We start from the raw sequence: 20,246 nt of genomic DNA on the forward strand, positions 1-20,246 counted from the left end.
GGAAGGCGATGGGAGGCAGCATGAGCCAGGGGAGCCCAGACCCACAGGCAGACCCCTCCAGCCCAGTCCCCAACCCCATCAGCCTCCAATCCTGCTCGTTCTGCCAGGACCCCTCAGTCTCACCATACAGCCCCTCCTGCCTGTCCTGCTCCCTGGCAGGGTCCGGTGCCATCCACATGAGCAGAGGGTCCTGGGATTTCCGAGGGAATGCAGGATCGGCCCCCGATGCCAGCTGTCCTCCTGAGAAGCTCCTCAGCGTGTCACTCCACGAGTGAGAGGAGCCATAGATGGCACTGCCATCCAGCCAGCCGGTCACCTGGTTGGTCTGTGGGGACACGTTGGTGAGGTGTGTGTCAGGTCAGATGCCTGCACGTGGGAAAGAGCCTCACCCTGCCCAGTTTTCCCAGCCAGACCCCAGGTCTCCAGCGGGTTTAACCTCAGTCTCCCTTCCCGCCTGCCTGCCCTCCTCCCTGGCTGCCTGGCCTCACCAGATCCCTGGGGTTGCTGGGGCTCTGTCCGGTCTTGTGGTCCCAGCGGCTCCTTTGAAAGGGCAGCACCACGTCCCCACGCTTGTCAGGGTCGAACACGGGGTCCCCACGCGGGATGTAAATGTTGAGGAACTCTGCGGGGCAGCCTGGCGTTTCCACGCTCACCAGGTCGGAGAGCACGTGGTAGCCTGCCCATACATAAAGCAGGAGGGATTACCCGGCTAGCCAAAGGCCATGCTCTTCCCTGTCTCAGGTGTGGAGGCCTCCCCGCTTCTCGAAGCTTCAGGATCGTCATCTCCTATTATGGGCAAGGCCAAGCCCTGACCTCCACCTCCCCTCCCAACTCTCTTTCTCCTGCCCTGCCTGTGCCTACACCTGCTCTAGGATGTTGTCACTGTCAGTTTGGCCTTCTCCTTGGTAACTGGGAGGTGTTTGGTGATGATGCCTCAGTAGGCAGGGTTGTCAGCACCAGCCCCAACACGTAGCTCGGAGCCTCCCAGAAGGCCCACAGCCAAGCAGAAAGTCACATGGGAGTCAGCAAGGGCACCCAACATGGCCAGCAGAAGCCATCATTGCTGCAGGACCAGCCATTAACCCCCGTTACTGAGCTTGTGACACCCCAACACGCCCATATAGCCCTCTCTGCTGAGGTCAGAACCCTTCTCTCAGCCTGTTCTAGCAGCCACTGGGGCAGCAGGGTCCCAGGGACAGTCTATCACAGTGTGAACACCAACCCTCACCCCAAATGGAGAGATGCCCCTCTGCTCTCCTCCGTGTCCTCTTCCAGCACAGGGAAGATTCACGCCCTGCCAGGCTTCACTTCAGCGTGGGTCCTCCCTTCTTCTGCTTTTGCCCCTACCCTATTTCATGATTTCATGGCTTCCTCTTCCATCTCTCATGCCCACCTTTGATCCTCCATCGTATCTTTCCTCATACCCCTGTTACTTAGGCACTGAGGTGTTCAGTTGACACCCACTGGCTCTACTCCTCCCGAGGCTGATGTTCTCACCGAAGAAGACACCCAGGACTGTACGGTTACGCAGAGAGGGCTGCCCTGCAGGACCTCTCATGGCTGTGTTGCTAAGGTCTCGGGGGTTAGGCAGGTAGGGTTCTCTCAAGGGCTGGTACACTCCATCGGCATAGCTGGCTGGAACAAGGCGCTGCAGCCGAGAGCCTGGCACAGGAGAGGTAAAGACAAGGATGGATTTGGTGCATGTGTCTGTCTGCTTGTCTGTCTGTCTGTCTGTCTGTCTGTCTGTCTGTAAGTACAAGTACCCGTAGAGGCAGAACCCCTAGGCCTGGAGTTACAGGTGATTGTGAGATGCTGGACATAGGTGCTGGGAACTGAACCCAGGTCTTCTGTAAGAGTAGCAGTTAGTGCTCTTGATCACTGAGCCATCTCTCCACTCCAGGGAGCATTTTTGACCTCTACTTCCTCAGGCTTCCCTCCATACCTTGAATCCTGAAGCCTTAGATATTGGCAGCCTCTGATGATAGTTGCGCTAGCCTTTTGTGATACTTGCCAACTCTCAGTCTCCACTGGAGGGTACCACCTTGATGCCCAGACTAACTTTGCCCTCACCTACCTTTGCTGCCCCATCTGTGCTCCATGAGGTTGTTATACCATCCATCAAATCGCTGTACCTCCCAAGAAATGGAGTTCTGAGCTCCTGTGTGAAAAGAAAGGGAAAGAGGCCGCTGGGCAGGTGCAGGCAGAGGGGACCAAGCAGGCAATGAGGGAACAGGGCCTGTGGTTCTGATTCTTGAAAGAGGATGAGGAGAAAGTACGGCCCAGAGGGAGAAACCAGGGCAAAGTGCTGTCTACTCTTTAAGCCAGGAAGACTTGACTCCGAAAGTGGAAAATGGTGCACGGCCATGCAGCACCCGCTAGCCATGGCCTCAGAGGAGAGGCAGAGCAGCGCAAAGCAATAGGATGGGGCCACACAAGCTTGGACTCCTCCTATTGCAAGTCCTTGGGAGACACAGCAGGACAAAAATCATCCCTAACCCTCAGATCCAGTAGGGAAAAGAGCCAGCCACACCCTGTAACTGGGAAGGACAAGTCATTCTGTGACCCGTCACTGGGCAGGAGCAGTGTGAAGAGGGACTTGGCTCTTTCTCACTGAGCAGAGCCCCAAGGCAGGGTGTGTTACTGCTACTCTGGTCTTTTTCCCAGTTTCTTGGGTGAGACCAAGGACTGATCCTGTGAATGACCTTGCCCCATCCTCCTTTGGAACATCTTGTCCCTCATTTCATCCCTCCTCCTCCTTTTCTTCTTCTTTTAATTTATTTATTTTGTGTGTCTAGGTGTTTTGCCTGCATGAATGTCTGCATACTACACACATGCCTGATGACCACAGAGGCCAGGAGAGGGCAACTGATCCCTCGAATCAGCATTATGGACAGTTGTGAGCTTCCATGTTGGAAACTGAATCCAGGTCCTCGGAAGAGCAGCCAATGTTCTTAACTGCTGACACTCCATTCCAGTTCTAATTCCTGTTTATAATGCGACTGTGATGACCTACAGTCCAGGAGGGAGCATTTGGCTGATGGGGTCGGGGGGAAAACTGAGGAAGCAGAACAAAAAGGGAGGGTCTAGAATCTTCTCGGTCAGTAGGTCAGGAGACTAGCCAAACCCTCCCCGTCTCCAAGAAAATTTAGAAGACTTCTCTGCTCGCCCGAGAGAACAGAAGAAAGGGCTCTAACAATGATCAATATCTCTGATCGTCCTTAGACCAAGAGTAAGATCTCCAAGCTGTGGGTGCTATATGCACACACAGGTGCACACACAGGCACACTCACTGAGGGGGGGGGGCAGGGATCAGGAAGGAAAACAACTAAAGTTCTAATATTTGAACCTGGCTAAACACCTAGGACAGCAGGTCACTCACACAAGACATCTAGAATAAGATGAAAAGGTGGTAGGCCAAGGAAGGAGTCTCTCGGGGAGAGTCTATCTTAGGGGTAAGAGGCAATAGCTGGGAGAGAAAATGAAGTCTCAAAGAACGGGGAGAGTATGGGAAAGAACTCAAACATGAGCAGCTTTGGCACGGGAGAATGTAGGGTCCATATCACTTTCTTGCCACTGCCAGCCGGGAGGTTTACAGGGTTCATCTTCATGTATCACCCCCAAGATGCAAAACACCTTTGAAGTTTGCTCTTGCTTGCTTGCTTCGATGCTGGTGCCTCTATCTCCAAAGTGCCGGGATAGCTGCCAGGTGCCACCACACCTACCTCCCACCGCTGTGGGCCCAGCTCCCTCTTCAAAGCTCTGGATTATAGGGAACAGCCACTAATGCTAAAGTTCTCAGACTTCCAAAGCTGGAATTGCTCTGGGCCGTATTGTGTTCTGATGTTATTGTTTTATTTTGCGCTTTTCTCCAGCACTGGGGATGAAACCCAGGACCTTACATATGCTGGGCAAAAGCTCTACCACTGAGTTACATTTTCTGCCTAAGAGCATTTTATTTTAAAAACACTGGTGACTCCTCTTTAGCCTTGGGTTCAGTTTTACCCTAAGATGCTTTATTGTCTTACATGTCTACTCAGTCTTTCCTGTGCCAAGCCAGGAGAACTTACCTTATCTAAAAGGATAGAAGACAGTGGAGAGAGAAAGGGCCTCATACTAGAAGAAATCATTTTTATTCTGTCATCTCCCTATTCAACAGCTAGAAACAAGAACCTGTCGTGTACAGTGTATTATATCTTCTTGAGATTAAGGTTGTAGAAACCATAGCACACATCTCTGTAGAAGACAGAGAACATGAGTTCTCTGCTCGTATGCGCACTTCTTCCCCAGTCTGTACTCACCCAAACAGGCCAATGTCCCAACCAGGAGGATCCAGGCCAGAGCTAGGGAGGATCCCATGATGAAAATGGTAATGAGGGATTAAGTGTTGGAATTCTTCAAAATAGAGACCTAGAAAAACAGAGGATAGAAGAATGAGCTCAAGGCCTTCGTGAGAGTCAGGCTAAGGCTTCTGCAAGACCTCTAAGAATCCAGGCCGGGCAGAACCTGGAAACAACCTAAATGTCCCTTGACTGAAGAAAGGATAAGGAAAATGTGGTACATTTACACAATGGAGTGCTACACAGCAGAAAAAAATAACGGCATCTTGAAATTTGCAGGCAAATGGATGGAAACATCATAGAGTGAGGTAGCCCAGACCCAGGAAGACAATTAATATATGTACTCACTCCTAAGTAGTTTTTAAACATAAAGTAAATAAAACCAGACCATAAATCACAATCCCAGAGAACCTAGACAACAATGAGGATCCTAAGAGAGACTTGCATAGATCTAATCTACATGGGAAGTAGAAAAAGACAAGATCTCCTGAGTAAATTGGGAGCATGGGAACCATGGGAGAGGGTTGAAGGGAAGGGGAGAGGCAGGGAGGGGAGCAGAGAAAAAATGTAGAGCTCAATAAAATCAGTAATAATAATAATAAAAAGAATCCAGGCTGGAGAGTTGGACCTAGGAGGCGTGGTCAGCTAAAAGCAAGCGCCTCACTCTCTCTGAAGCCTCTCACTCATCCAACCATTAACTGATGAGCACACATTGTGCACAGAACTGGCCTAGGCTCTGGAGACGACGTGATAAACAAAGCAAAGCCAACCTTGCTCCCGTGGCCTTTTGTTTCTGAGTAGTTGAAAACCCTTGCTTTGGTCCAGCTGCCCACACAGTCTTGCTCCACTGCCAGAGCCTAACTTGGGAGGAGGGAGCAGAGAGACCCTGCTGAGGTCTCGGGTCTGCTGCTCATCCTCTGTGGGATCTGAAGGAAAACATTCATCTGATTGCACCGTCCTGGCCAGGGATGTGCCTGAGCTGCTTGTCTCCCTGCATGGCAGCCGGCAGCCGGCATCCGATGTGGTGATGAAGCTGGAGCATGGCTCTCCTGTGGAGAGGCTGGAGCATGGCTCTCCTGTGGAGAGGCTGGAGCATGGCTCTCCTGTGGAGAGGCTGGAGCATGGCCGCTGTGAGCAGACTCAAGCGAAGTGCCCCATCATTGCTTATGTTCCGGGCCTGCTTTCCCTCCACCCGCCAACAGGGAAACAGAGGCAGCAGGAGACTCAAGCCAGGACACCTCTGGTGAAATTTCACTGAAGATGTCCTAAGGACAACCTGAAGATTGGAGGGGGAGGGGAGGGTGAAAGTCCTGTGCTCAGGGAAGGCCCCATCTTCAGCCAGAACCCCTGAACAGGCTCTCCAGTCAAAGGAGAGAAGCCTGCGAGTGGCCTTGTCCCCTCTCCATCTCCTACTAAACAAGCGAAAAAAAAAACCTAGATCCTGCCTCATCCCTCAACTCAGCATCCCCTCTATCCTAGAGATTCTTCAGGGTGTGGCCTTCGGTAATGTTCAAAGAGCTGGGCTCTGGATAGTTGAAGCCTTGAACTGGATGTGGTGGAGTGACTGGCTATGGTTGTTTCCCTAATCCAAATAGTCCGACCTCTTTCCCTTTCTAATGTGGTAGACATAGCAGTCAAGCTCTAACGGCCCCGTGGGATTTCGGGCCAGACTGTGGGGCCAAACTAGAAAGGAAGAGTGGCCACGCTGAAAACCTCTCCGTGGGTAGGTAACCCTCCGCAATTTACACAAGACACTTGGGCGTGGTAACTTCCCAAACAATTTGGAAACCGAAGGCACAACTTCAGGGCAATGGAGCTCCAGGCAGTGGCAGAATCAGGGAGAGTACCAGCCTGCCTCGTTCTTGTCCGCATGGCTGTGTTTCCAGACCACAGTCTGAAAATGGTGATTCTATTGGCCCCGGGGTGAGAGTAAGAGAAAGATGAGTTAAGATCTATTCCAACTTGGAAGATGAAGAGCAGGAAGTAACGGCCGTATGTATACTAAAGACCCTAAAGTCCCTCCTTGGCATGACGTGATGGCGCCAAGAAATCCTTTAGGCCCAAACAAACTAGGTCATTCAACATGCTCAGGACCAGATGACCCTGTTTTTTCAAAACCTCAGCGTGCTGAGCTCAAGCCTTAGCGAGATCCCTTTCAGCCTCGGGGAAGGATTGGAGGTACACGAGGCTCCGATTCCCGTTTTGCGGAGAGGAGGGCCACCGACCGGTGTTCCTTTTCCCTCCGTCCCCGCCCTTGGAGCCCCCTCCCTTGGAGCACCCATTCCCGCGGGTCAGGAGAAACGCTCTTGAATCTGACCTTGGCCTCTGGTCCCCCAGTCTGGGACTATGATTGGCTCCGGCCTGGCTCCGGGTTCGCGGTAGCCCACTCGGTCCTGGCTGCCTCTTCAACTCTGAGCCGGGGCGGGCGGGGCTGGGGCTGAAGAACGGGTAGCGCGTCCTGGCGCTGGGGCGGGGCACAGTTGGGCGGGATAGAGGCTGGCGCGGGGACCCGCCGAGGTGCTCCTAGGGGACCCGAGCGTGAAAGGTGAGACCATGTGGGGTGCAGGGCTCCTGCGGTGCCAAGGGTTCTGGCAGTGTGGCCATGTGGGAGGCGGGAAAGGCAAGTCTCCCTTAACAAGTTGGAGGGGGCTGAGGCGAGGGGTGGGAGACCCGAGAGGGTGTGGGGCAGGCGGGCTGTCCCCAGATCCTCGCCACACAGTCGGTGTCAGGGTTCTAAAACAAAGATAATCTTCCCATAACCACTTCCAGATCAGACCTGGCTCCAAAGCAAGGCATCCATCTGTCCCCAAAACCTGTAAGTCTGGGTAACCAGGGTTCCTGGTGGGAACCTCCCAGGTTTCACCGTCCTGCGAGCCTGGTCGCTAGGTTTGCGTTGCAGCTGCCAAGGGCGCTGGCGTGGGTAGGGACTAGGAGGTCTCCGGGGCGGGGGTGGCTGCACAGGGCCCAGGCGCCTGTGCACTGTCCTAGCACCCGGGTCGTCCGGTGTCCGAGGGCGGGGTGCCAGGGACGAGAAACTTGAAAATGACTTGCAATGGAAGGCGGCAAAAGCACCAGGCTGAGTTTATGGGGTCATAATCTGGTCTGCATTTGAGTTAGAAGAATGGGAGGTTGGACGGGACCTTGATGGGCTGAAGTGTATAGTTTTGGTGACAAGACGTCAACGTCTGGACCTGATTCCGGCCTTATCCCCACGACTAGGAGCATTGCGAGTGAGTTCCCAACGGAGAAGCAGAGCGCGGGTGCCACGCACAGTATCTGAAAGAGAGGAAGGTAGGGAACCGTGGATCGCGTGTGGGTAGCGGGGTCTATCGCGGTTTCCAGGCATCAGACCTTGAAGTGCTGCTCCAGCACCGACCCCTAGGGGCGTACTTCTTGGGTCTACACAGACCAATTCAGAGGTGGGGGGTGTGAAGGATAAAAGTCTTAACAAGAAATTAAGACAAGGCAAACTTCTTAAGGCTATAAAGTCACATGATTTGTCGACACTGAATCTTTATTTCTCTTAACTGGAGTTTGGGTAGGTCGGATTGCTCAGTTGCCCATCCCTGAGTCCATTACCATCCATCAATGGGGAATCTCTCTCTCTCTCTCTCTCTCTCTCTCTCTCTCTCTCTCTCTCTCTCTCTCTCTCTCTCACACACACACACACACACACACACACACACCTCTACCTTCCTTACGAAGGAGGACTAGGCATTCCTGAAAACGACTCCCTTTAGCCACCCAAGCTAAACTTCTCATGGGTTTTACTTCAGCCAGAGAAATAAGAAATAAATTCATCACCCATCAGAGTGCTTGTCGTGATTAGACATGTCACCTAAGCTGCCTTCATGGGGGCTAGCAGTCCTTACTCTGCTGGGAGCGGGGGGGGGGGTCAGAGGAAGGTTTTGGGAACCTCTCTTGTCAAGCTTCAACAGAGGTTCCGGAATCCCGTTGACTTTGAGTGATGAAACTGGGTATTACTAGGCTGGGTTTTCTTCAAGACTGTTAACTTTATCTCTACCCACCCAGCATAGAAACACTGGAAATCCACTTCATCTTGATAGGAAAGGACTGGATGACTACATCGGAAATACTAGTGAACATGGGGAAGCCTTTAGTATTTACAGGCTACCCTCCAGGCCTCATGAGAAAACAGAACCCCAAAGTGAAGAAATTGGGCCTTCTCAGTGAGAAAGCACCAAGTCATCTCGGGGGTCCCTGTGAAGAACTATAGGTGTCTAGTTAGAGCACAACAGAGTCTGTCTGTCTGTCTGTCTGTCTGTGGTTATGTAAGTCTGTAGGTATGTATTTGACAGTCTTATGTGTGTCCGTATAGACTGTATGTCATGGCAGCGAGCTGAGAGGCCAGAGGGTAAAGTTAACATTGATGTGAGATTTTTCTAGATTAGAGCCAATTCTGTTGCCAGACTTTATTTGTCAAGCCTGGGAGAGAAAGATGGTCCCAAGAGAAACACAGGCTTTGTGGAAAAAGCGGAGTCCTGCAGCCTTTAAAAAAAAAAAAAAATCAGTCAATCTCTTCATGCAGGAACCCCATTTGCATAATAATGAAACCAAATTAGGATCAGTCATAAAAATTCAACTCCACTACATCAGACAGTGCAGAGTAAGGAGTATCCACGCCATGAAACTGCATGACCAGTGGAAGGGACCACGCAAGGCAAATTGCCGTCACTGGCAATCATTCGCTCTAGTCATCCTTAATACATATTTTGAAGAATCGGAAATGTTAACAATGTCCTTCTGTACCTGAGATAAAAAACCTTTTGTGAGTGTTTCTTTGACGCATCGTGTTAATAGAGATGAGCCATGCTCACAAAACTTTCATAACCTCTCATTAAAATAAGCGCAGAAATACTAAGTGTGTGTGATCCCGACCAAGATGCATTGCGTTAGTTAATATCTCCTTCACATTGCAAGTGTCTGCTGTTGGAACTCAGTCATATAATATGGGTTCTTTTTCATTTTTCACATTCGTGGGGAGGGGTCTGTGTGTGTGTGTGTATGCATGCATGCATCCTAATGGGGACACCAGAAGACAACTTTCAGAAATCAGCTCTCTCCTTCCACCACGTGGCTTCCAGGGATCAAACTCAGATTTTCAGGCTTGGCAGCAAGCCCCCCCCCCCCATCTGCCTCACTGGATCTAATATGACTTCTTTCTATGAACAATCTCACTTTATCTTAATTCATGTCTTCCTTTTTTCTCCTCTTCTCCCTTCCCTCTACTTCTTCTCATCATCATCATCATCATCATCATTATCATATAACCTTGGATTGCCTTGAACTCACTGCGTAGATCAGAATTGCCTCCCAAGCACTAGGATTAAAGGAGTGTGCCACCGCCTGGCTATCCTAAGACCTAAGGCCTTCTACATTGTATAGCCCTTCTTCCTGTATAGACTTTCTTAGAAATGGTTTCAGTTTTGGCATCATAAATAAAAATTCACTACAACAAAAAAACATATGCTTTACAATAAATGTCACTAGGCCAGCCAGACAGCTCATCCAGTAAAGGCACTTGCCGGCTATGCCTGACAAGCTGAGTTAAAAGCTTCAGAACTCACATAAAGGTGGGAGGATACCACCAACTCCACAGAGATGTCCTCTTGTTTCTAAATGCCTGCTGTGGGAAGTCACTCACACACACACACACACACACACACACACACACATACATATGCATGAACTAATAAACACAAACATTTAAAAATAAAATGTTACAGTTAGTTATTTTATTTTTTAAAAAAAGGTTCTATTTTATTTTTAAAAATTATGTGTACGAGTGTTTTGCAGGTAAAAATGTCAGTGCACCATGTACATGACTGTTACCTGCAGAGGCCAGAAGAGGGCATTAGATTCCCTGGACCTGGAGTTACACACAGTCGTGAGCTGCTATGTGGTGGTTGGGAATTGAATCCAGGTCCTCTGCAAAGAGCAGCAAGAGTGCTCTTAATTAACCTCCGAGCCATCTTTCCAGCCCCTTATCTATACATTTTTGGCTGATCTTACAATGCATGCTTCGTGTTCAACTAAATACAGATGTTTGTGGTTTTGTCTTTACTGTTCTTAGAGACTCTAGCTATTGGAAGAGGACTTCTAGACAGGTTTTTTGAGATCACTAAATGCAGATCAGGTTCACCAGACCCCTTCTGGTGCAGCGTTGAGTTGGTGGCCCTCAGTGAACGTGAGTGAGAGGACAGTGTGGGTAACGAGGGGACAGAGCCCCCTCTTGTGCGAAGACTCAGAAGGAGATGCCCATGGGATGAACTCACATATTCATTAATTTGATCCAGAGTTTGATTAGAATGTGCTATATGAAGACGATGCAAAGATGGGAAGATTAAATCTCTGCCCTCAAGTCTCTGTCTAAAGCGGAGACAAATGTTTAGAGTGATGGAGTACAGTCATCATTGGGACCATGAGATACATTCAAAACACCGGGAATGGGAGAGTGGGAAACCTTCCCATTGGTCCAGTGGCGTTAGAGGGAACTCCACAGAGAAGGTAAAGCGAGCTGAGATTTGAAGTGGGGAAAGGCATTTGCCAAGGCTGGAACAGTCCAGGTAGAGGGAACAGCACACACAAAGGCAAGAATGTTCGGAAGCATGTCAGCCATGGGGAGGGGAGGAAAGGGCGCTGCTCACGAAGCACTTTCTATGTGAGAAAAGTAGATTTTACCCAGGGCAAAGAAGTGAAACGATTACATCTGCTTATTAGAAAATGTTTTTTCTTGCACCAGGCAGGCAAGAGAGGATGAGACTAAAATCAACAGAACAGTAGCGAAGGACAATTTCAGGAAATTCTCCGAGGGTATGATAGCTTGTTCATCAGGCGTCTTTGACGGTGGCAAAGCTAAAATGCAAAGAACCCAGAATGAGGACAGAACAGCAGAGAAGTCCCTGTTTGTCTCTGAGAGCATTCTTTGCACTTTCCGTGTCCGGTCTCATTCCATCCCCATAATGACTCTCTGAAGTAAACTTTATTATTTCTGTTTTCTTCCCACCAATAAAACTACATAGAGGTGAAGTTGCTAAAGACAGAAGCAGAATGCAAACCCTTTGACTCCAAAACTGCTTTCTTTACCTTCCCACTTAACAATCTCCCTGCTCAGATTAAATTATGGGTCCTCCTGATCATGTGAGTCCCTGGTGCAGCTCACACTTGGGAGAATGAGCAGAACTGGGACAGTGGCTCTAAGGTTCTTTCTTCAACCCTGCTCTTGCTATCTCTGAAGTTGGGGTACATCTTATCACAATGGCTGTTTAAAAGCTGATGAAATGACCAGGTATAATTTTACTGATGGCCTGTGTATAAAGGGACAAACAAGAGTCAAACAAGATCTAAGATCAATCAGGCAAGAAGGCAGAGAAGACCAAAGCCAGTATCTGAGTTGAAGAACCGCGTGGGGGATGGATGTGATGGACAGAAGGGGGCCTATGTTGGTGATGTGTGGAATAGTAGGACCTCTGGTCCCAGCCCTGTGCCTGGCAGCGAGCAGGGATTCCTGCAGTGCCTAGTCAGGCTGTTCTGCACTCACCAGTCCCAGGAGCTAGGATGCTTAAGCTCTAGTGATAAACTCGGACTGTACACTTAGAAGCTTTTTGGCCTTTGTTCCTTTGGAGACCGAAGAAGAAAGGCAATCTTTCCGTAAGCCGTCTGCACCATCTCCTACCCTTATGGCTTTGTTTGATAGTAAATGCAGTTCTTTTTATGTTCTGTGATCTGCCTGTACTAGAGTCTGGGGAGAATAAAAAAGAGGGTTTTTTTTTTCCTTTAGATATTCTCAGAAGAAACAGAAAGGGCCCAAAGGTAATGATGGTACTTATTTAGAGGGCTGAGTGGTTAGGACCACGGGCAGCAGATACCGACTGTCAAGACCATAAATCTATCACAGTCAAAAGATGGGGCGATGGATGGCTAAAAGGCAGTGAATACCAGTAATGGTGCTGAAGATCAGAGCGCACACACAAAAACTCAGAGACGACAGACCCGGGTCTGCTTATTCTTTGAAGCACCCCCCCCCCCCCCCCCCCCCCCCCCCCCCCCCCCCCCCCCCCCCCCGCCCCCCCCCCCCGCCCCCCCCCCCCCCCGCACGCCCCCCCCCCCGCCGCCCCACAGTTAGTGTTGGGCCCACAGAGGACACTCCTCAGCGAATGCCTATTGTTGCAGCGTCACCACCTCTGCACGCCCCCCAACAAAATGGCTGCTCTTGGATACACCCTGCCCTTCTACACTGGCACCAAGCCAACCTTCCCAATGGACACAGCTTTGGCCGTTATAATCACCATCTTCCTGACTGCACTGGTCACCTTTATCATCATCCTGCCTGGCATCCGTGGGAAGACGGTAAGAAACAAACCCAGCCCTGGAGACTCCAGCCCTGGGGAGGACTTCAGCTTCAGGAGTGAGAAGTCCAGGAAGTCCAGTGCTGAGAACGCCTCTCCGCCACCCCCCCCCCCCCCCCCCCCCCCCCCCCCCGTGCAAAGTTCCCCACTCCCTGAACCAAAAGCTTGGGAATGAATGGTTTTGTGCCAGACACTCTGATCTTAATTGGCCAGGTGGGCTCAGCGGTAGAAGCCCCGCCCCTCCCCATGGTAGGAGGAGGAAGGGTGTACAGGGAAGGAAGGCTAGGCTTACTAAGCCCCACCTCTTCTGACTCAGAGGCTGTTCTGGATGCTGCGGGTGGTGACCAGCTTATTCATCGGGGCTGTGATCCTGGGTGAGTGCCAGATGCCACAGACTTGAGCAGCGGCCTCTGTCTTGTGCCTTTTCCTTTGTGGACTGCCTCTCTTCTTTCTGTGGCTCCCTAGTGGTCACGGATTCAGGGTGCCTTCCAGATCCAACCGCACATGTCACCATAGTTTTAGCCTCTTATTCTTGCCCTTGCCCTGAAAGGTGTGGACCAAGGAAAGCATCTTCCTACTATTTTTATTTGGGTCCTAATGAATGTAGGCAGGGGGACTCTGGGGGAGGGTTGTTTGCTGGGTCCAGTGATTCGGAGAATGGGAAACACAGACCGTTTTTATTGAGGTTGTCTGTGTTTGCCCATCGTGGTCTATGCTAATGTTACCTTACCAGTTGCATGAGCGGCTGCCCATAAGTGGGACGGGGAGGATAAGCAGCGTGTGAGCATGGAAAATTTTAGATTCTGACCCTTTTCTTCATCCCACAATAGTGGTTGGCAGGCTTAATAGGAGCCAGGCCTGGGCTAGTAAATGGATGTACAATTACAACAAGTTCAGGCATGGAACCCCTGTAGCTTTCCTTCTGACTAACCCAGCAAGGCCCAGACCTTCCTGAGTTGCAACTCCCCAATCCCAGCTGTGAATTTCAGTTCGGAGTGGTCTGTGGGTCAAATCAACACCAACACGACATACAAAGCCTTCAGTCCCAACTGGGTCACCGTGGATGTGGGACTGCAGATCGGGCTCGGAGGAGTCAACATCACACTCACAGGTGAGGGCTCTAACTTGGGGAGAAGGGAAGGCTCTCCTCGGTGTCTTGGAGATGCATCTTGTGTGTAAGGAGCTACCATGTGTGCCCAGCACTGGAGCTTGGAAGGGTAGGAGCTGAGGGGGAAGGGAAATTCAGAACTATCTCCTCTGTCGGCTCTTGGCCCTTTGCCCCGTGTGGACGAACCCCATACCCAGGTGAATGGTCCAGCCCAGTTCTCGGTTTCCTGCTAAGCACAGCCACCCTATTCCCCAGGGACCCCAGTGCAGCAGCTGAACGAAACCATCAACTACAATGAGGAGTTCCTGTGGCGCTTGGGAGGGAGTTACGCAGAGGAGTACACAAAGGCGCTGGAGCGGGGCCTTCCAGACCCGGTGCTCTACCTGGCTGAGAAGTTTACCCCTCAAAGCCCATGTGGGCTGTACAACCAGTACCGCCTGGCAGGACACTATGCCTCAGCCATGCTGTGGTGAGCATGGATATGGGATGGGACAGCCCCTACTGGCCTAAACTCAGGAATAGATTTTTTTTTGTAGCCATCTCGTTTCCACTCAAGGGGGTATCCTGAGTGGGAGTGGGGGGAGCTGGCAATAACCTTAGTTCTTGGTTGGGAAGCCACAGGCAAGAGTGCCCCTTGGAACAGCCTCTACCTGGACCATCCCATCCTCGCTGGCAGGTAGAGGTGCCTGGGCCAGTCCTCACTGCATCTTGGCTCTCCAGGGTGGCATTCCTCTGCTGGCTGCTGGCCAATGTGATGTTGTCTATGCCGGTGCTGATTTATGGTGGCCACATGCTGCTGGCTACTGGCCTCTTCCAGCTGTTGGCACTCTTCTTCTTCTCCATGGCCACATCATTCATATCGCCCTGTTCGCTGCGCTTGGGCACCGCTGTGCTGCACACTCACCATGGGCCTGCTTTCTGGATCACCTTGGCCACAGGTGAGACCCTCCCCTAAAGGTAAGGGCTGAGAATGGAGGGCAGGGACTATCATGTTGGCGGAGTGGATCCACTTCTAGAGGTCAAGACGTCTGTGCCTTGTTTAGAGCCCCATCCTTCTTAACGCCCTCACCTCCTGGCTTTCTCTCTCCAAGGCCATTTTCTCTCCTCATCCAGGCTCACTTCCCTGTATCATCTCGGTCACATCCATCATCCCCTAACTCTCTTTACTCATGTTCTCCAAATCTTCCAGTTGTGTGTCCCGTCCTGCATCCCCTAACCACAGTTCTCATCTTTTCCTAGATCCCTTGTATGTCCCCAGCTCACACGACCCCCAAATGCCCTAAATCAACCTGGCTCACAGCGGCACTCTCCTGCCGTGCCGTGTCTACCCCACCCATGTCATCGTCATGCCTCCATCTTTTGTCCCCATCTGTCCCTAGTCTCAGGCTGTCTACTTCTCTCTGTGTCTCAGTTTAGAGTATGAAAGTTCAGGACAGTAGACCCATACCAGCCATACAGACCCGAGGACATTCAGTGAGATCTATGAATTCCAGTTACCCTGAGGCAGGGACCCAGACCTCCCTTAGAGAGTTTTTCCGATGTTCGGAGGTGCTGTTCTTGGAAGGATGTACTAGAACTAAGGCAGACACATGTCCTCTTCATCCTCAGGACTGTTGTGTATTCTGCTTGGCCTAGCCATGGCAGTGGCCCACAGGATGCAGCCTCACAGACTGAAGGCTTTCTTCAACCAGAGTGCCGAGGACTCAGTGCTGGAGTGGGGTTCTGAGGAAGGGGGACTCCTGAGCCCCCGTTACAGGTCCATGGCTGAGAGTCCTGAGACCCAGGACATTCCCATGTCAGAAGCTTCCTCTGAAACATGTTTCAAGGAAGAACACATCAAACCGTCTGACTGTGCCCTGTGATGTTCCTCTACTGGTGGTCACCTGAGTTTCCAGATGGGCTCCAGACCTCACCGGAGCCTCCATAAACCACCAGAACAGCCCAGGAGGTGGTCTTGGGTGTGTCAGACACCCAACTCCAATTTGAAAAATAGAGCAAAAGTCCCAAGGTTCTGAAGAGATGTCAACCGTGCCTATAATCACTGCTGTTTTGCAAGACAGCAGGGATGAGTCTCTGCGCAAACACCACCTTCTTGGATGCTTTGCCTCTTCAAGGTCAACCTCCCTCTCAGAACCAACATTTTGGGCATCAAAGTGGTCCCTCAGCATCCATCACTTTGTTTTGAGGGCCTGGGTCCCTCTCCTTTCTTTTTCGATTGCTCTCACAGCTTATGTGACCTCTGAGCCTGCACTGGAAGGAGACCAAACATCTTGTCCCAGATCTAACACTTACCAGTTGTGAGCCACTTTCTCTTTGAGCTTTAGTTCCCACATATGCTGTGTAAGATTCTGGGACTTGGGAAGAACCTTTGGGGAAAAAAATCCCACGATGTATATAATGTGTATGAGTATTTTGCCTGCATGTATGTCTGTGCACCACTTGCATGCAGTGCCTGAAGAGGCCAGGAGAGGGCGTTGCAGAGATCCCCTGGAGCTGGAGTCACTATGTGGGTATAGTACTCCAACCCCAGTACCCTCTACCACTGAACCATCTCTCCAGACTCCCAGGATTTATATTTTTATGCCTTGTTAATTTCTCTTTTAGCTCTCAGGTACAAAAACAAAAGAAGTCAAGTGGGAAGAATTACGGAATCAACGCCAAAATCTTAATTTTTTTCCCAGTAGATTCAGTTTGGCCAGTAGAGAGAGATGTGGGCATTATAACCACCCTGTGGGGCAGCTCCCGAAGATGCAGGCGCCTGTCAATTCCTCTCGGTCTTCACTAGAGGGCGCACCTCTCCCAGATCCCTTCTGTGTTTCTCTGCTTTTTCAGCTCTTGAATAAACAATACTACATTATCACTAGCCTAGCAAAGCTCTCAAGAGTTTGTGGCTCCAAAGGCCAAGAGACATCAAGGAAATGGATAGGCGGGGGAATTTTGAAAAAGGCAAAACAAAACAAAAGTTTATTTACAGCTCTTCAAGAAATCATTCCCTAGAGCAAAGGGCACGTCCAGAGCGCCCCCTCGTCCTCCTGCGTGGTCGTGCAGTCCCCTAGACTCAGCTGAGCTCCGGGCGCGCCCTTAACACTGTCTTCAGGTCTGCGGGATCCCAAGGAGGTAGGAATCCGGAGTTAGTTCTCTTCACAGGACAGTGGTAATATTTAAGTCTGGGCTCTCGAACTGCTTGTGTTGCGGGTTGTCCAAGATGAGAAGCGATTTCCCTTTCGCCTGACTGATACAGTCGTTGCCACTTTGATCCAGAAAGGAGCGAAGAGCGCTGGGCCAAGTGTAGTGGAGAATCACCACCGCCGCTCCGAGGAGGAGGCTTAGGATGCCTGCACCGGAGGGCGGAAAGACAGCGGAAGTCAGGGATGCAGGCGCTCCTCGCCATCATCAGGAGCCAATCCCCGGAATTCCTACACACACAATCCTCAGAAAGAACTCTTCCATGTTTTACACGATGCGCAAGTTCTCACTCACCCTAACTGGGGCAAGATACTGAACCCTCCCAAACTAGTTCCACTCATCGTAAAATGAGAGTAACAGTGTCTCCCCGACCTTCTGCCCGCTATCGAGAGGAAGAAATAAAATAACTCATTCTATACGCTGGATAGCGCACATCCTTTACATATCCCGGTCACCACCAGGTGAGCATCCCTTGGTACCCACCGGTGGCCAGCGTGACCCAAAAGGAGGCTCCGTAGTGAGGCGTGAGGGCGGCGGAACCCAGGCGGAAGGGGCAGAGTGGCACGCTGGAGATCGAGGCGAAGGCGAAGACGCCAAAGAGCGTGAAGGCGCTGGTGCTGAGCAGGGCCAGGCCGCCGTAGAGCGGGGCGGGCATGGACAGCAGCGCGTTGGCGATGATCCAGAAGCAGAACGCCACCCTGTGAGGGACCGAGGCAGCGCGTCAATGAGCCGGGTTCCCTGGCCAGGCCTGCAGGAGGCGCAGGGCAACCCCGGAGAGAGCCGGCTCCTGCGCTCTTGCCGTGGCTGGGATTCCCTTGATTTTTGCAGATCGCCAGACGATCCTGCCCACGAGGCTGCAGGTTCCAACCTGCAACTCCCGAGGCCGCGCTCTCCGGGTCGCACGCACCCTGCCCACTCCCCACCCACCACACGCTCACCACAGCGTTGCTGAAGCATAGTGTCCTGCCAGGTGATACTGGTGGTACAGCCCGCAAGGGCTGTTGGGTGTAAACTTCTCTGCCAGGTATAGCACTGGGTCCGGCAGTCCCTTCTCCAGGGCATCAGCGTACTCCTTGGTGTAGTCTTCGTGCAGACGCCAAGTGAACCGCTCATTGTAGTCAATGGTCTCATTCAACTGCTGCACGGGTGTTCCTGCAGGGAAGCCGTGGGGTCAAGGCCAGAGACCCGGAAACTGAACACGTTCAGTTAGGGAGATAAGGGTGGGGCAATTGGCAGGAAAGAGAAAGATTAGGTAGTAGTTGGGGGAAAACCCAGATCCACGTCAATCAGAGGCTTTCTGAGCCGGAAGGATGTAGAAGATCCTCTAACAACTCTTGACACTCAGCTCCATGGGCTCTCCCAGCCCCAAGAACTCACTTGGCCCCAGCCTCCTCACCTCTGAGTGTAATATTGACGCCCACCAGTCCCACATGCAGACCGACGTGGACTTGAACACGGGCTGTGCTGAAGGCTTTGTAGGATGTATTGGTCCACACTCCCCCCACGAACCAGTCTCCGCTGAAGTGCACAGCTGTAGAGAGATGCACACAGTAACTTGCGGGGATGGGTGACAGTGGGAAGCGGTGATGGGAGGTGGGGCAGAAAGATGAAGGCTTAGGACCTGGTGTAACAGCAAGGCAAGGTTAGGAAAGTGGGCATTGGCCAAGAGCAATGGTGGAGGCGGCGGGGACGGGATGGGGGTAGGGGGTACCAGGGCAAGTAAGCTTTCATCAAGGTCAGCCTAGACTATATAGTGAAAGGCAGTCTCAAAACAAAGCATCCACAGCAAAAGAACAGACAGGGGTGCCCGAAATAGGTGCAGAATGGAAGGGAGCCCAGGAAACCAAGCTGGCTCCCCATTTCTCGGTGCCCTCTCAACTCTTTCCCCATACACTCACCCACAATTTCTGCACCGATGAACAGACTAAGGAGAACTCTCACCAACCAGAACCAGCGCTGTGGGAAGAGTCAGACACTCAGGTCAAGACTGGGTACTGCCCAGTCCGTCCTCAAGATCTGCCTTGACCCCACTCCACCCCAGCCTTGCTTGCATTTCTGACCCTGTTTTCAGGTCCACCTTGCCTGGCACTCTCTGGCCGCCTTTTTACCCCCAGCTGTCTGGCTCCTGTTCATTACTTCTAGTTCAGTCACTGCTTGGTGAGGCTCAGTGAGTTCAGAAGTGCCAGGCAGACAAGGGTCACCTCTCCCAGAAGAGGGAGGCCCCAGGACCTGGTGGCCAACAAAAGGAGAGGAACAGTGGCTATTTCTAGATGAGCCAGTTCTCCCAAACCGGCAAAAAGATCAACACAGAAAGACTAGAGGTTTTTTCAGACTTGGAAAAAAAAAAAGACAGTTTAGGATATGGGGGCTGGGAGCATTTAAGGGAACTGCCAAACTTGCTACAAGTTTGGACACCCTGTGGAACCCTCTGAGTCTATCGGTAAGGAACACACAGTCTAAATTGCCAGTCCCCATCCTCTTGGTAAGAAGGTTCAAAGAGAGGTGGGAGGTCCAGGCAGCACCTGAAGCCTCGACTACTGGGCTGGTTCTCACTTTCTGCAGCAGCCTCCAAAATAAGGTGCTTGGAGTCTTTTCCCCCAAGTCCTGAACCAGGAACTGTCCCTCTCCTTGTGAAGAGTCCTTTGCCCAACCAGACTTCTCAAATTTGTTCCTGCTGATCCTCAACTCAACTATTTATGAAGAATCTTCCTTATTCTTGTCTGCCCTAAATCTCCGAGAAATGCTTTCCGTATAGCTCTCTCACCCCACAACATGAGCTTCTAGAACCCCCCTAAGAAGAACTTTCAGTACCCCCTTACCGAGTGGCCACGGATCCCAGGCAAGATGAGCAGGAAGCTGACCGCTAAGCACGAGAATACCAGGATGACAATGAGCAGCGGGACGCTGAAGCCCGCGGGGTGCCTGGGTTGGGGGTAAAAGGGCATCACCCCGTCCCACGCAGTCATTCTGAGAGAAGTTTGCGAACTGGTGTGAGTAAAAGAATGTCTGAGACCCGCGGCTCTCCTAAGAAGCACAGAGAATTCCGAAGCTCTTCCTGACTTGGCAGGGTTGCACCGCGTTTGCAAAGAAAGGCAGACCCCCTTTTATAGGAGCGTGGGCAGCAAGCAGGGGAGGTGTCCCAATTAGGTGGCAGGGTCCGGTCCAGCTGAGATCAAGCGCGGGGCGGGGACATGCAAATAACGGCAACCCTTCTTAACTGGAGGCCAAACCTCTGGTCCACACACT

The 20,246-nt window shown here is 51.5% G+C and overlaps 3 protein-coding genes across 4 annotated transcripts in view; 1 reads left to right on the forward strand and 2 right to left on the reverse strand.

The window, feature by feature from the left end:
• Duox1 (dual oxidase 1) overlaps positions 1-6,742 on the reverse strand; it is a 33,979-nt gene extending 27,237 nt beyond the window's left edge. For both annotated transcript variants that reach the window (XM_050134061.1, XM_050134064.1), the window contains exons 1-6: positions 6,655-6,742; positions 4,299-4,407; positions 2,075-2,158; positions 1,498-1,662; positions 489-676; positions 124-325 (exon numbers count right to left, since the gene is read on the reverse strand). In XM_050134061.1, coding sequence (XP_049990018.1) covers positions 124-325; positions 489-676; positions 1,498-1,662; positions 2,075-2,158; positions 4,299-4,356 — 697 coding nt within the window. In that variant the 5' untranslated portion in view covers positions 4,357-4,407; positions 6,655-6,742. The remainder of the gene's footprint in view (positions 1-123; positions 326-488; positions 677-1,497; positions 1,663-2,074; positions 2,159-4,298; positions 4,408-6,654) is intronic.
• Positions 6,743-6,821: 79 nt separating this feature from the next.
• Positions 6,822-16,623, forward strand: Duoxa1 (dual oxidase maturation factor 1). Its single transcript, XM_050134090.1, has 9 exons — positions 6,822-6,882; positions 7,107-7,152; positions 7,557-7,628; positions 12,531-12,707; positions 13,023-13,080; positions 13,683-13,817; positions 14,070-14,283; positions 14,535-14,752; positions 15,423-16,623. Exons 4-9 carry the CDS (start codon positions 12,561-12,563, stop codon positions 15,674-15,676), a joined length of 1,026 nt encoding a protein of 341 aa, XP_049990047.1. The 5' UTR covers positions 6,822-6,882; positions 7,107-7,152; positions 7,557-7,628; positions 12,531-12,560; the 3' UTR covers positions 15,677-16,623.
• A 196-nt stretch (positions 16,624-16,819) lies between these two features.
• On the reverse strand, positions 16,820-20,080 carry Duoxa2 (dual oxidase maturation factor 2). The gene is made up of 6 exons (XM_050134091.1): positions 19,820-20,080; positions 18,899-18,956; positions 18,397-18,531; positions 17,939-18,152; positions 17,484-17,698; positions 16,820-17,149 (listed from the first exon to the last, which is right to left on the reverse strand). Exons 1-6 carry the CDS (start codon positions 19,964-19,966, stop codon positions 16,956-16,958), a joined length of 963 nt encoding a protein of 320 aa, XP_049990048.1. The 5' UTR covers positions 19,967-20,080; the 3' UTR covers positions 16,820-16,955.
• Between the last annotated feature and the right edge of the window lie 166 nt (positions 20,081-20,246).

This window comes from Alexandromys fortis, unplaced genomic scaffold, assembly GCF_014885135.2.
Source record: "Alexandromys fortis isolate MF-2015 unplaced genomic scaffold, M_Fortis_MF-2015_v1.1 scaffold_6, whole genome shotgun sequence".
Taxonomy (NCBI): Eukaryota; Metazoa; Chordata; class Mammalia; order Rodentia; family Cricetidae; genus Alexandromys; species Alexandromys fortis.

Coding starts and splice junctions, on each gene's coding strand:
- Duoxa2 (XM_050134091.1), bottom strand. CDS start 19,966: ATGACTGCGTGGGACGGGGTGATGCCCTTTTACCCCCAACCCAGGCAC. Junction 18,957..19,819: donor CTGGGATCCGTGGCCACTCG/GTAAGGGGGTAC, acceptor CTCTTCCCACAG/CGCTGGTTCTGGTTGGTGAG. Junction 18,153..18,396: donor CGTCAATATTACACTCAGAG/GTGAGGAGGCTG, acceptor GCTTCCCTGCAG/GAACACCCGTGCAGCAGTTG.
- Duoxa1 (XM_050134090.1), top strand. CDS start 12,561: ATGGCTGCTCTTGGATACACCCTGCCCTTCTACACTGGCACCAAGCCA. Junction 12,708..13,022: donor CTGGCATCCGTGGGAAGACG/GTAAGAAACAAA, acceptor CTTCTGACTCAG/AGGCTGTTCTGGATGCTGCG. Junction 13,818..14,069: donor AGTCAACATCACACTCACAG/GTGAGGGCTCTA, acceptor CCTATTCCCCAG/GGACCCCAGTGCAGCAGCTG.